Source organism: Gasterosteus aculeatus, chromosome 3 (genome assembly GCF_964276395.1).
Source record: "Gasterosteus aculeatus chromosome 3, fGasAcu3.hap1.1, whole genome shotgun sequence".
In the NCBI taxonomy this organism is placed as follows: Eukaryota; Metazoa; Chordata; class Actinopteri; order Perciformes; family Gasterosteidae; genus Gasterosteus; species Gasterosteus aculeatus.
The window spans coordinates 10771004-10784919 of NC_135690.1; the positions used below are offsets into that span (position 1 = coordinate 10771004).

The window sequence follows — 13916 nt, forward strand, 5'->3', positions numbered from 1 at the left end:
AAATATACATGTATATTTTTTAAATACCTGAATTAAAATGTATTCATGCCTTTTAGCTTAGATACAAGAGGTAATGGTCAAATGTATTTACTGTTTTTAATTCAAAACGCCTCCAAAGAGCAAAGTTATAAGGAATGGTTGATGAATGAACCAGGTGTCTCATATAGCTTATATGCTCGCATTACTCTGCCTTCTTCTTTTTTTATTTATCATCCTAAATCATTAATCTTTCTGTGTAACGTTGCCAGGCTGAGGACTCATGTTTTATGTCCATCTCCTGGGTTAACCTTAAGAACGCTATGAGTTGTGCATAATCCCTGTGGCAAAGTCTGCAGTATTGCAGATTTAAAAGTATGCTCAAAGTGCTCAAACTGTCTTTGAGAGAGCTCGTAAACACAATTTGCTAGCGGAACAGCGCGCTAAACCGCCACAAAAGACTCTCGGAAATGCACCTAAAAGTCAACACATCGGTGAATGTGGACGTTGGGATTGGACATACGCATGCAATTGGAATTGCACTTCCTCAAAACATTTAACTTTGGACATTGCCCCTATTTGTTATGTATCGACTGTTAAGGGGATTTGACATACCATGTACTGGGACTCAAAGGTGTGGCAGTTTGGGCTTTGGAACACACAGCGGTTTCCTGTGTACCAGCTGGACGGACTGACTACAGGCTTTGGATGGATAGCAGCTCCCTTTCTCCTGTTGGTGTTCAAAAATGAAGAAACGCCGGGCGGACAGAGGTCATCACAGATCGAAAAGTTAAAATCAAACGTATTTAATAAAAGAGATTGTATTGTGGTAAAAAGAACATCTCAGCTGAGGAGCCGCTGGTCTCTGTAACCAACAGGCCCCAGGGCCGCCCTTTGACCCCCCATAGTGCCCGTCTGCTGCCTCCACCAGCGAACTCGAGGACAATGGTTCCTACAGGTATTTATACCGATCCGCAAAGGTGTGAAAGTTAGTGTCCACACCTCTGGGAGTGGTCTTCTGGTGAGTTCAATGTAACTCGGATTTCGAATGGCCCTCAGTCAATAGTTGTTATGCAAGTATTACATGCATGCACACCAGTTGATTACATTACATTAAATACAATCATAACTGTACATTGGTATTATTCTATTACAGTGGTTTTACAATATTTTCATTACTTTATTGATTACACAGTTTCAGAATCATGGCTGTATTCTGGTGTACACTATATGCATTTTGTTAATTTTATGAACCGGGCCGTCAGTTTATTTCTAATATCCTACACTGGTGGAAAAGACTTCAACGCTTTCACATTCCTGTGTCACTTGATTTGCTGTTGAACAGATCTCCTTGAATGTAAGATTCAGTACATCTGCAGTCTAACGTCGACATTGAAAGTCTCCTGCTGATTATACTGCACACACTATTTACATCAGTGTTGCCTTCATTGCTAGTGTCTTGCAAGGTTATATCGTCTTTAACTGTGGTTTTGAATGTGCTGATAGATGATGGCTGGCTTCAAATAAAAAATGAAGGATGTCTTCATGCTGTCAGAGTTTAACATTATGATGTTTCATGTCTGAAGGGTACTCTTTGGTAGAAGCTGTCAACGTTGTTTTTTTCTGTAGTTTTTTTCCCACTGCAGCTTCCAATAACAAAATTACACTCTAACACAGAACATGTTTTTATTTAAGCCTGTCTATATGAATATTTAGAGATTTGATATTATTACATTAGATTAAGAATATCAAAACATTATTATTCTGAGCACTCGACAAAACACTTAAAATCAAGGTCCATCACACTCATCGAAAGCTCAGGGAAAGTCTTAAGGATGAACGTTCAATCTAAAATAGAAATACTACAACTATTCTCTTCTCCATTGCACTCTTGTCCCCGCCCCGCGCCTATCACGTCACGAGGGGGGGGGCGTGGTCAGAGCGGACAGGCGGGCGGCAGCGTCGCAGCGTCACAACGAGAGCGGCTCTCGGGCTTTGTTTTGTGGACGTGAATGAGCTCCATCAACTCCTTCGGAAATGTGGACGGACATAAGGACGTTGATACTTTTTCATGCGTTTGTCCTGAGGGTTCATTTCTCAGAAGGTCAGTGTTTTTATTTTATTTATTATCCCTTAAGCGCGTGAGACGTGTACGTAAATATAAACCGTCTGTGTGTGTGTGTGTGTGTGTGTGTGATGGGGGGCTGTGAAGGTGAGAAACTGGAAGCGCTCCCTGTACCCTAATACTTCTCTTTTATGTAAAACCACAATTATAACAGCAATAATGTTTGGTGTTGAATGTCTTGAGGGCTCATTATCTGTCACGTGTCTCCCGGCTGTGCGCCTCCATCCTGCATCGGATGCAGCAGCTGTAGTAGCCCGGACTGAATCTTTGTCTTTATGGTGTGGAGGATGATGCCCGGCACAACCGGGGGGCCTCTCTCCTCCCTGCGACAGCTTTAAAAAAAAAATCGCGGTAAAGTAGATCCAACAAAAACTGAAAGGAAACCCGGAGCACGACGCTCCCCGCGCGTCAGTCAATTGACCCGCATGAACGCTGAATATCAATCAGGCATTCATTTGCAAATTACACTACACGCGGTCACTATTCCACTGCATCCGTTTGTTGCTGCTCCATCTGGTTTGCCGTTGTCCCATAATGTCTGGGTCTCTTCTTTCTTTCGTCTCTTACCAGCAACGGATGAGTGTGAGGATGGACAGTTTCAGTGCAACAACAAAAGGTGTATACCGACCATCTGGAGGTGCGACGACGATGACGACTGCTCCGACAACAGCGATGAAGAAAACTGCCGTAAGTGTCCGAACTGTGGAGAAATAAAACCACGTAAACCATGTTAACTGAGGGGGGTGGGGGACTGGGATTATTGGGGTGTTGTGCAAATATCGCCAACAATGGTAATGAACTGTGCCAATAATATCAAAAAAGAAAAAACAGACTTAATTAGGTCACCCCCCCCTTTCATTCCCCCCTTTTCAATGCCAACCACCAAGAGCAATTGACTGAAACGTGTAGGAGAAGACTCCTATTGTATTTTCTGGCCCTTACTGCGTATTATTTTTTTAATCTGTGAAAAACACTCCAAAAAAAACCCTATTTCTTTATGTCATTAATTTCATCAAGAGATAATAGTTGGAACGTCTCCCATCAGTTACCCATGTAAGCCTTAATAGCATGTTCATGACTGGAATGTGTATTGAAGCTCATAATGTTAAACGCTTTGAACCTGAAAATGCTCCCATATCTCCCGTGGGTATCTGCCCTTTCATAATTTAGTCATTAATATGGTCGATTTGCTATCCTATTTGTCTTTTACTCATCATCATGATGCGGGTCTTATTTTTAATGAACATTCAAAGCTTTCAGTGACAAATAAAATCTCCTTCTGAGTGAGGATCAGGCGTGTGCGAGTGTACATTAGACCCAGATGGTGTGCAGGTTGTTTTAAATGTCTGTCATTTCTTTTAAAATGACGGTTAATTGAGTGGAACCATTTTCCAATCTTTAAAAAAAGAAGACGCTGTCCAGCAGGGAGACATATTGCGTTTTCGGTTTTGCGCTCGGCGAAAAGCTCTGACACCTGTCTTGGATTTGTTTTTTTGCGCGGAAATAATAGAATTCCAGTTCCCTTTCTGAATGCCAGCCTGTGGCCTATATTTTGGACGACTGCTCGGGCAGAAACGAGCGAAGTTTTGCCAAAGCTGAATCCAAGCCCTGCATGTTTGCCATGCGGCCATGTTTTCTTGTGTCTAGGTTAATTGTGGCCCTGCAGGAATTCCTGCACCTCCCCACACAGTACACGCTCTGTTTTACTACGCACTCTTTTTCCACGCACATAAACCCGTCGTACGTAATGGGTCCTCTATGTGTTATTCTGTGTTGCCATTGTTGCCCTGCTCCTGGGGGCAGCAGTACGAGTCCTGAGGCATGGCAAAGAAAGAACATCATTTGGAGCATCTTTGCTTCTAAAACATTCATGTGTCTCCTCATCTCTCTGCCTCTCACTCCCTCACACACACACACACACACACACACACACACACACACACACACACACACACACACACACACACACACACACACATACACTCTCACACCCCTAACCCTGACGTTTAGAGAAAATCATTACTTACCTTTTCTTGATGAATGACACAGGAAATTGACAAGTAAGTTTAATTCCCCCGTGTGTGTTTTCCATTAGGCAGTGCTTCTAAGACATTTAAGGTTTGAAAGAAACCCGAAAGCACTTTAAGCTGAGACTACCTTCAACCCACCGTCTGACGGTTATGACAGCCCGGCATTACCTGCCATTATGTCAGAGAGCGGCCTTCACAACGTCTCGTTTATTTTCCTCTTGTGAGGCGGATGAGGCTGAGGGGGATCCTTCCTCTGCACCGGCATCCTTGAGGCGTTGGACCGCTGATTGGCTAAGCATAGTAGTTGTTCAACTTTTACCCTGTTTTGATTTGGAGAAGCGCTTCCCAGGCACACTGTGAAGCCCTTGCAATATTAAATTGTGTTACTATTGCAGTTCATTCCCAGGGGTTGCTTCTGTAAACTCTTTCTATTTCCACATCTGAGCAGGCTTAAAGACAGAGGGACAGAAGTTGTAGTGTGCGCAGTGAAGTGTAAACCAGCGAAACATATGCGGCACACTAAGGATTTAGTTTGTACACACAGCAGATCCGGTGCAGGAATTTGTTTCTTGTTAATTGTGTATGCATTCGCCTGATGGTTCTCAATGGTTGAATGGATGGTCTCATGCTTTATTCTACCTCTACAAGTCAAAGAATGTAGTCACCGAATGTGTGCAACAGACCATGGTTATGAAAAATGCAGCAGGAAGCCTTTGCCGCAGCTCCTTATTTGTTACACCCGTGTCACCTTCATATCCAACATGCCTGCTGCTTGTAGTTGAAGCTCAAAGAACAGGTGTGAATATCTTGAAACACTGCCTTTGCTCATACCCTTCATGCACCGCGATCCTCCTCCACCCTGCTCCTGTTAGCCCCCATCCCCCCACCAGTCCACCCCCAGAGCGCATCACATCACCATCCCCCATCATCCAAACTCTATTCCCCACTGACCAGGGAGTCGATGCATGCACCCATACATTCATTCATACATACATGCATAATTGCACTTATAAGTATGCATGGACACGAGTAGGGACCTGTCACATTAATGCAGAAATAAACACAAATGAATGCACACCAATGAACTCTGAACCCTTTTAAGAGAATTGTAAAAGTGAGTATACATGAACTACAATAGAAAAATGTGCATTTTGTTGACTGGTTACATAACCTGTCTGGGGAGGATGAGACGTGAAGCCTCTCTGCCTCTCGTCTCGTTTGGAGTTGACAGCAGTGGAGGCAACAAAAGAATTTTGAAATGAATTCTCAAAATCTGATTTGTGCTGTGGCATGGAGCCTCTGTTTAATCCTTGCGCTGATTATAGCACCGTAGAAGTCCAGCACACGTGCCTCGACTTCCTGCTCATCCTTGAATGTGATGACAATCCGCGCCATCCGCGTTCATGAATTTAACATCAATACCTGCAGGGAAGCATTTTCACAGCCACTCAGTATTCTTTTATTTTGGAGATGCAGAGTCAGCAACAAACTCGTCTTTTTGTGTTCTATTACCTAATAAATCCGCTCAACCACCTTCACAGGAAAAAACTGCTGGTGCTCCTCTACACCTGCTGTGGTCATAGTTCATTTCTTCGCCTTTCGGTGGATAACCAAAGTACTGCCAACACACCAGGTTTTAGTCTCCCTCCATCCTTTGCTGCTTAATGCTTTATTCAGCAGTGTAGAAACCTCAGCTGCTTTCTGCTCAGCTTATCTGACACCAGTTCAGGAGAGAGGTTAACCACAAGCGTGAATTCAGTATTTTTGATTCATGTTTTCTCAGGAAACTGTCTTTTCACACACCGGTGTTTCTGGGAGGAGCTCGTGTCCCCTGAACGGCCCCGTGGCCCCCTGAATGCTTTCTCGTCTCTTGACTAGAGTCCTGATTGCTCACTGAAATCCTGCCATTTTCTTCATCATGCTACAGGTGTTACCTTGGATACAAAGGCAGAATACAGAGAGACTTTAATGGTGACGGAAAGAAAGAGGGGTTAAATGATGGGGTTTCCTCCGGTGTTGCTTATCCTCTGCATTTGATGAGTTCATCTTTGTTTGGATTGCCTTCAGAAAGGATTTTCTCTCGGAAGTCTCTTTCAGACATATTAATGCTCCCACGGGTATGTCTTCTATTATCACCGTTTCTATCTATTTGGAAGCAATTCTGTCCCATTACCGTCTATAATACAGCTACCGTCCACTATGTCTCTGTCTCCCTCTTTTATCTAAACTCATGAGTGAAACGTGTCTCTGTTTTTCATGCAAGGTCTGATGCAATTCTAAATGCATAATGATAATACGGTAACCTGCAATGCGCTGTGTGTCATTACTCTTTTGGGAGGAAAGGGGGGGCGGCGATACATCATCCTGATGTGTTTTAGACTCCAGTGTTTTTCCTTTTATTTCCCCCGCAGTTGTTGCTGCTTGTGTGTGTTTGACAGCGTAGAAGTGAGTCGTCGTTGTCGATGATGGTGGAAAAACAAAGACCGTGGGATTAAAAATGAGGGGAGTTGAAGTGATAGAAATGAATCTGGCCTGCAGGGTGAGACGGGACGGTTGTTTGTGTTCATATCAAATTCCCTCCATAATCTCCACGGCTGTTTACAGCCGTACACAGCGAGGAAGGATTACGCCTGTATCTCGCCGCGCACTGAGGCAGGTTTTCCATTTGGTCCGCGGTCAATTTATCTGCCGTTCACTTGCTCGCAGTTCCCGCGATCACGATGGAGTCTTAATAAGTCCAACGTCTTCGAAGCAAAAATGGTTTCATTTATATATTGAGTCAATCAAATTGACCTCTAATCTAATATCTGCAGCTTTTGTTATTGTGAGCATATTAAGCAGTCGAGAAATTCAAACACAAATTTCAATTCTCATATTTTGTCAAAGTAAATACAAACTATAATGATACTTCAAAGAGGAATGGATAGATATTATAGCTTTATTATAGCAGAGCACACATAACAAAGCACTACAACTGAGATGAATTAAACAGTACATTTAATTTGTAAAGAGCCAATAGTTAATTCATATTAATTACGTTTTAAAATTATCTCCCAGTCGGATCGCTAGACGGTGACTAGATCTTCGTTCACTGGAAGAACTCAATGCTTTGTGCATTTGTTGACTTCATGTGTCTCAAACTCTCTGAGGCCATTGCTCTGATACAGCTGTCTACTCCCCATCCGTGTCAGAGTGTGTGTCTGTGTGTGTGTTTGTGTTTTTGTGCTTGGTCGCTCTACTGGCCTAGTGCCCTGCGTCTGGGTGCCTCAAAGCCAGCGCGCCCAAAGTGATCATCAAGAAGGGCTGCAATTGAGCTATTATCTCAGATTAGTGCAAAGATACTGAGCGAGGATGAGCGAGAAATAGAGGGGGGATTAATGTGGGCATATAAAACGTCACTCAGCCTCAACCGCTCGCCATCTATCGTTTATATATTCATCCCCCATTCCCCTGGATTTTTATTGCTCAACACTTAGTAAAATAGGTTGTAGTCACAGAATTCTGAACATTTTCACACTGTTCATTTTGAAGGAAAAGACGCAAATATTCCTCTGGGGACACAATTAGCGGTGGGAGTTGCATCATGAAAAATACAGTTCAGTTCAGACGGTTCATTAAAAAGTTGCCATAGTATTAAATTAAAAAAAAAAACGACAGGATAAACCGTAAATCTATGTACACTAATTGAAATGGAATAAACATATGAGTGGTTTCAACCTGGATTCTGGTCTTAAACCTTTTAATTTTTAAGTCAATTGACCTCATTGGGCCTTTTATTTTGTATCTTGTATGAAAGCTTTCATGAATCAATAACGTTAGAAATACAAAGTTTCTATTCTTGCCTATTTAGAATATCCTTGCAGAATGTCTCAATAGCTTAATGGTGCTTAAAATGCGTAAATATCAACTAATAAAAGATGATGTCATTCAGTTGATTCATTGAAATATTCACAACACCTGACAGTTGTGAAATTGTAAGAATGAGCACGCTGCATCTGGTTAAATCTTGTTGTCTGTAATGAATGTAAAATTGAATAAAACCTCGCCTTCTTCAGTTCCATAAAAGCTGCTGAACATGGATATATTTTGGTAGCATTTACCTCGTAGCGGCAGTGAAATGAAGCCAGGTTGGAAATCGATAACGGGCGTGCTGGAGGTTTGAGGGACGCTCTTTCTTTTCGTTCTGTGAACCCAGGCCCCGGGGGGCAGGGGGTGGGGGGCAAAGGCACCGAGGCACGCACACCACCTTACATCCTGAATCATTGTCAGGAAAAACACAAACCCACGAGGGACGGCGTTGGCATACATTGCTAAAACTGTGGCCCTTTTGCGACGTGTGATTCATTTTTGTGAAAAATGTCACTTCATGTGACTCAGCAGGCCTGCTTGGGAAACTTTGCCGATACCTCCGGGGACGCCGGGAATTGTCGGACTGTGGCTGCGAGTTGCATTTTATTTATATTCATGTGTTTGTGGATGACTACGCACACTCGTCACAGACCTGGAGAGGACGTTGTTCCGCTCGGAGGCCAAGCCGTGGTAAGCGGAAGCGTCAGTGGGCGCGTGGTAGTGAAAGGGAGTGACGAGCAAACGGCTTTGACGCAGCAACCAAAGCCCTCGTTCTTTTTTATTGACAATTCAGTGTAGCCGGATGAATCGCGGCTGTCACTTCCACTCGCGTACGCGGCAACAATCTCTTGCAAAGCGACACAGTTCCTCATTACAAAGGCACCGTCGCATTATAAAGGCTTTGCATTCAGGCCGTCAATGCCTTGAAATCCTTGTACCTGCCTACACGTCTCCTCCAATGACTCACCCCCCCTTAGACTCATTGTGCCTGAAATTAACCAAGACTAATGTATTCCAGACAAAGGGACTAAAAAATGAATATAATTCATATTCAGTGCAAACTAGTAGATTGTATTATCAATTTATCTGCTGATCATATAATTTAGTGATGATTAATGATTAATAAACTATAAAAATTAGATGCCTGTTATTGAGTACTAAACACTTCGTATTAATTTTTCAATAGGAGATAATAGTGTGATAACTATGGTAGTATTTGTTTTGTTCACCATATCATCCAACCGTAGTTACGGCTTCTTCAAGCAGGAAATAATAGCTGTTAAGCTTCACCTCAATGTTACTATTTTTATTAATGTGTTGATTTTGATCTGTCTTCTGTAAAGGTTTGAAAAACCTTCTCCTGTTTCATATGATACAAATAAAAAACAACAACTAAGGTTTACCAAGTCTTCCCAACTTTGATTAATAACTTTCTGGTCATCGTTTTCCTATTAAATCACCATCTAGGAAAAAAACCATCACCCTTTTAATTTAGAACGCTTATATTTAAAACATAGGCTGTATAATAATTGAATGCTTATTCAAGATTGGGACTCTGTGTGATGTTGTAGCTCAGTACTTTGATAGAAGTTTGCTTGAAAGAAGAAAATACATCGCTGGTTCCTCTGAGTTGTGCCTGACCTGATGTGTGAGGCATATTGTGATCAAAGCTGAGCAGCTGAGCTTCGCCTGGAGAAAGATACGTTTTGAATGCAAAGCCGTCGGCCACTCGAATGCCCACGCAGATATTCATGTGCACAGTCACTCACACACACACACACACTCACACACACGCACACACACGCAGGCTGCACACTAAAATGTTGTCAAGGAATATCTTGATGGACACAGATACCCAGAGTGGGAGGTGTTATTGGCTTTTTCTCACCTACCATCTACAACAGTGATGTAATCTCCTGTGACAACACTCACTAGAGAAAGAGGACGAGAGCGATGGAGGGTGGAGAAAAATAAGAGGGGAGGACGAGGATGGAGTATTGAGGGTGTTGTTGCGGGGGGGTGAAGGGATGAAGAGTGCTGCAGTGTCATTGATTTTTGGACTGGTTTGCTTTGCAGTGTTATTGTTGTGATGCAGATCAGATAAAGAATATTAAATATGACAAAAAACATCTGTCGTCTCTCCTCCATCAAGGTCAATGTTGCAAATGTCTTTTCAGTCTCATGCAACACAATCTCTCGTGCACTGAGCACACAAAGAGAGTTCGTCTGCAGACACCCGGGGACGACGGCAAACACAGTAAACCATACGGAGAGACAAATTAAACCCTTTCTCCTCAGCACAAAACTGAAACCAATGGCGCCCGTTTGGATTAAATCAAAACAGACAGAACATCTCCAACTCGCCACAGAACATCTGCTCATCTGAGCAGACACCTGGCAGGCGCCCAACATTCCTGCTCTGCTTACGATGCTAAGTGAAGTACGTTTCCTCTCTGTGCACACATCACATGTGTCTTATTAGTCATTAAAAATTGCATATTTTTAAAGCAGGGTTATTGCATTATATGAAGGTTTTGATTGGATCCACTTGATTCCTGAACCTACTCTGAAATCTAGAAATCTAATTCACTTTGGCCAGAAATCGTAATTGCTGTTATATCCTCCGCTGCTTAAGGTTAAAGTAAGATTTTGTGAAAACGGTTAATAAATAAATGCACGTCCGTCCTATTAGCTTAAGTGAGGCCATCTGAAATGCTAAATCTCTGATGGGTAACGTTTACATCGTGCTTTTAATGGAGCCATCTGAGCCGTTGATGCGTGAGAGAAACAACCACAAACAGTGCGGATGAATTGTATTTCTTCACACTGTATGCAGCTCATGCAGATGCGTTTATTACGGCATGATTGCAAAAATGGAAAACAGGTCGATCCATGTTTTGACCTTAAAATGCAATGGTTGGATTCGACTATTGATAATTCACATTGAGTATTTACAACTTTGTGTTTTTTTCCTTGCTTTGGAGCCTCGGGGCTTTAAGGTGTGTTGACAGTCCATCTATGAAGTGTTTATCTAAGGAGTTGTCTGCTCTCGTGGTGGGAGGCTGCTGGACTCTGATTGGACAGCAGGCATTTGGCAGGTTAGTCTATCAATAGCTGTCTCCGACTTTGCTCCTTCCTTCTGACTCCATTGTGCTGTTCTGAGAAGAGGAATGCAAAAAGAACCCGTGTGCATGTGTTCAGGAGCCTGTGAGTGTTTGTGGTGTTTGCTTGTAGCTGTCGGGTTGTGTTCAAAGGCAAGCAGCAGTTGAGACTAAAATCGTAATTACGTTGCCTTCTTGCTATTGGCGCAGATTTTCTAGAACACGAAATGGTACCTCAGGCAGTCTTACAGTGATGCTACTTATCAGTGGGAAATGTAACATCGTGCTCTCAGTGCCTCGTCGCAACAATTAGAATTCTGTTTTGTGATCAGGTCAGTTAGTCTCTTTCTGAAAAGAGATTCTTCAACCGGACCGTTATGTTTGCTATTATCGGAGGCAAGTGAAATGGCAAAAAATGTAACCCTTCAAAATGTTTCATTAACAAGGTTAAACATTGCAAAGAACTGAGTGGCGTGTCTCACACTGATCTCCTGTCTCCTGTCTGTAGAGACACAACAAGTCAGTTTGGAGGCCACCTGTAGGTTATAAGAAGTGCCTGGCCCTGTTGGGCGGGAGGAAGGTCCTCTGCAGTCCACTGAGCACGTAGCTGTTGTAACCTTTTTTCACTTGCAAGGAAATAAAAGGAGAAAGACATATTTGACTCGGAGCCTTTATTCTTATTTACCGATTGTCTGTGCAAAATGTTCCACAACACCGGCCTCTGTAAAAGAAGAGAAGAGCGTTTCATTCCCTGCGTAGGGTAAACGGCTAATCCCTTGATACCCATTACAGTCCTTTGCTTAGTAAATGGACACTATAATCCAGTGCGTGCATGCTCTTGTAATACATTTGGATGCTTGTGACTTTGAGCGTCAGGAAGCCTTTTAATGTTTGTTATAACCCCAAAATGTGTAATGAAAGACTCCTCAAAGGTTGAAATTGCTTCAGGACTTTTCTTGCTGTTGTGTGTAACAGAAGAAAGACAATTCATTTCGGTCACTTAAGCTGTAGTTGCTGAGGGGAGCAAAGACGTTTGGTCCTGCATTCATAATTACTTTTGACAGATGGATTATAATTGTTAAAAAGGTGTCTCCTCTGTGCAGCTACAATGAAAGTGAAGGGGGGGGGGTCACTTTGAGATTCTTCTCATTCGTTTCCATTCATAGAAACGCTTAAAGGGTTTTTCATTTGTGAGGCCACGATTATGTAAAACTTTTTTGCCGTAAAAGAGGGCTAAAGGCCTGTTTTGTATTGGGAAGCTTCAGATGGTATTTGTTAACCCAAGACAGGAATAGAAGATATAATTTATTGGGGAAATTACACAGGGTTGCAGTGTTTAAGTTCAAAGTCTCAGCAGTCTGTCTGAAGAGCTCCGTGAGATCTTCTATGACGCTTTGAAAGTTCTGTTTCAAAACTTAGTTTTATCTTGGCAGCGTAAGCTTTTATTCCAGATTTCTTTTGTAACTTCAAAACTAATGTAATGTACACATGGTGATGGCCTACCCTTCCCAAGTTAGTTTTTCTTTCTTCCAAACCCTCAGCTGCTACGCAGTTTGAACATGAAACCAGGCATTTGTGAGATGTGAGTGATGTCAAGCTTCCCTGACTCACTAAAGGTTCTAAACTGCTGGTCTGATCAATACCTCACTGGGGAAACGGTGCAAGTAGACTGCTCTCACTGTAATGGGAAACTCAAGACTCAATAGCACGGAGCACAACTCAGAGCAGGGTCAACGTCTGCAGACTGTGGTGTTTGTCTGTTTGGAGTAATTAAAGTGGAGCGTGTGGAAGAGCAGCAGAGAAGGTGTCAGCTGTTTGAGAGACCCACCTTTGCCCCCTTGTTTGCTACACCCCCTAACCAAAGGCCGCACTGCAGGTGATAGACTGCACCCACCAGCTTATTTCATTTTTATTTAATTTTTACTTCATGACAACTATTTGACACTGTGTCATCATGAAAAGTTATCTTTAAATATTATTATTTTTTGTCCTTTTTGCAAAGGCTTTTGACTTAGTTGAAGAATCACCCTTCATCAAAATGAAGCTTTCAGCCTTTCAGCTCAAGAGGCCCCTCCATCTGTCTAGCAGGATTAGTTTTTTAGGAATGTTTCCGGTAATTCTGTTCATTTATTATCTGATAAAAGAAGGACTTTTGGCTGCATGCGCTAGCTTCAACTGTGAGCAGTAAGCATTGTGTGAAATGGCAGGAGAGGCTGGTTCCTGCAAACGCCTGCTGGTAACAACTCGCCAGCTTTCGCCACTGCCCGCCTTGATTAGATTACTCTGCCAAAATACTTCCTTTCATCCTTTTTCTATGAAATGTTCAATTATTGCTCAGTTCTTCTTTTATTTTCGGTCTGGTTCAGACAGAGAAGTAATTGCTGCAACATCTGGCAATCCCCAAATCCCCGTCACGCCACGGGACAAGCAGGTTGAAGGTGTTTCCCTGCAGGTCCTTCTCCCCTCCTGCTGCGCTGCTGCAAACTGGTTGTGGTGATTACTCCCACCACCATCACACCCCTTCTCTCTGTTTCTGCAGGCGTTTCTCCTGAAGATATTTCTGCAGAATCTTGCTTTGCTCTGACACACCGGGGGCTTGATTGTGCTCCCTGCTGAATGATCACCGGGCCGAGTCCATTCGGGGGACACCGCGCGAGAGCAGAACCTGTGTGGAACTGTAGGACGTCTTGTAGAACAATTGCTTTAACTCTCTATGATGAGATGTAAGACTTTCCAGGAGAAGAACTGACATTTCAGTTGGGTTGCGTCACGCACGCTGCTTAAAAAGCAGCAAAAGAAAGTACAGTAGACTTTTTTTACAGGAAGATGAAAAAT

The 13916-nt window shown here is 42.8% G+C and overlaps 1 protein-coding gene across 4 annotated transcripts in view; it reads left to right on the forward strand.

Annotated features, from left to right (window-relative positions):
• The first annotated feature begins 1894 nt into the window (after positions 1 to 1894).
• Positions 1895 to 13916, forward strand: part of LOC120816145 (low-density lipoprotein receptor-related protein 8) — a 55815-nt gene continuing 43793 nt past the window's right edge. For 2 of the 4 annotated variants that reach the window (XM_040171535.2, XM_078099235.1), the window contains exons 1-2: positions 1899 to 2080; positions 2672 to 2788. In XM_040171535.2, coding sequence (XP_040027469.1) covers positions 2014 to 2080; positions 2672 to 2788 — 184 coding nt within the window. In that variant the 5' untranslated portion in view covers positions 1899 to 2013. Of the gene's footprint in view, positions 2081 to 2671; positions 2789 to 13916 lie in introns of all 4 variants that reach the window. The other 2 variants (XM_040171534.2, XM_040171533.2) reach the window with 2 other exon arrangements.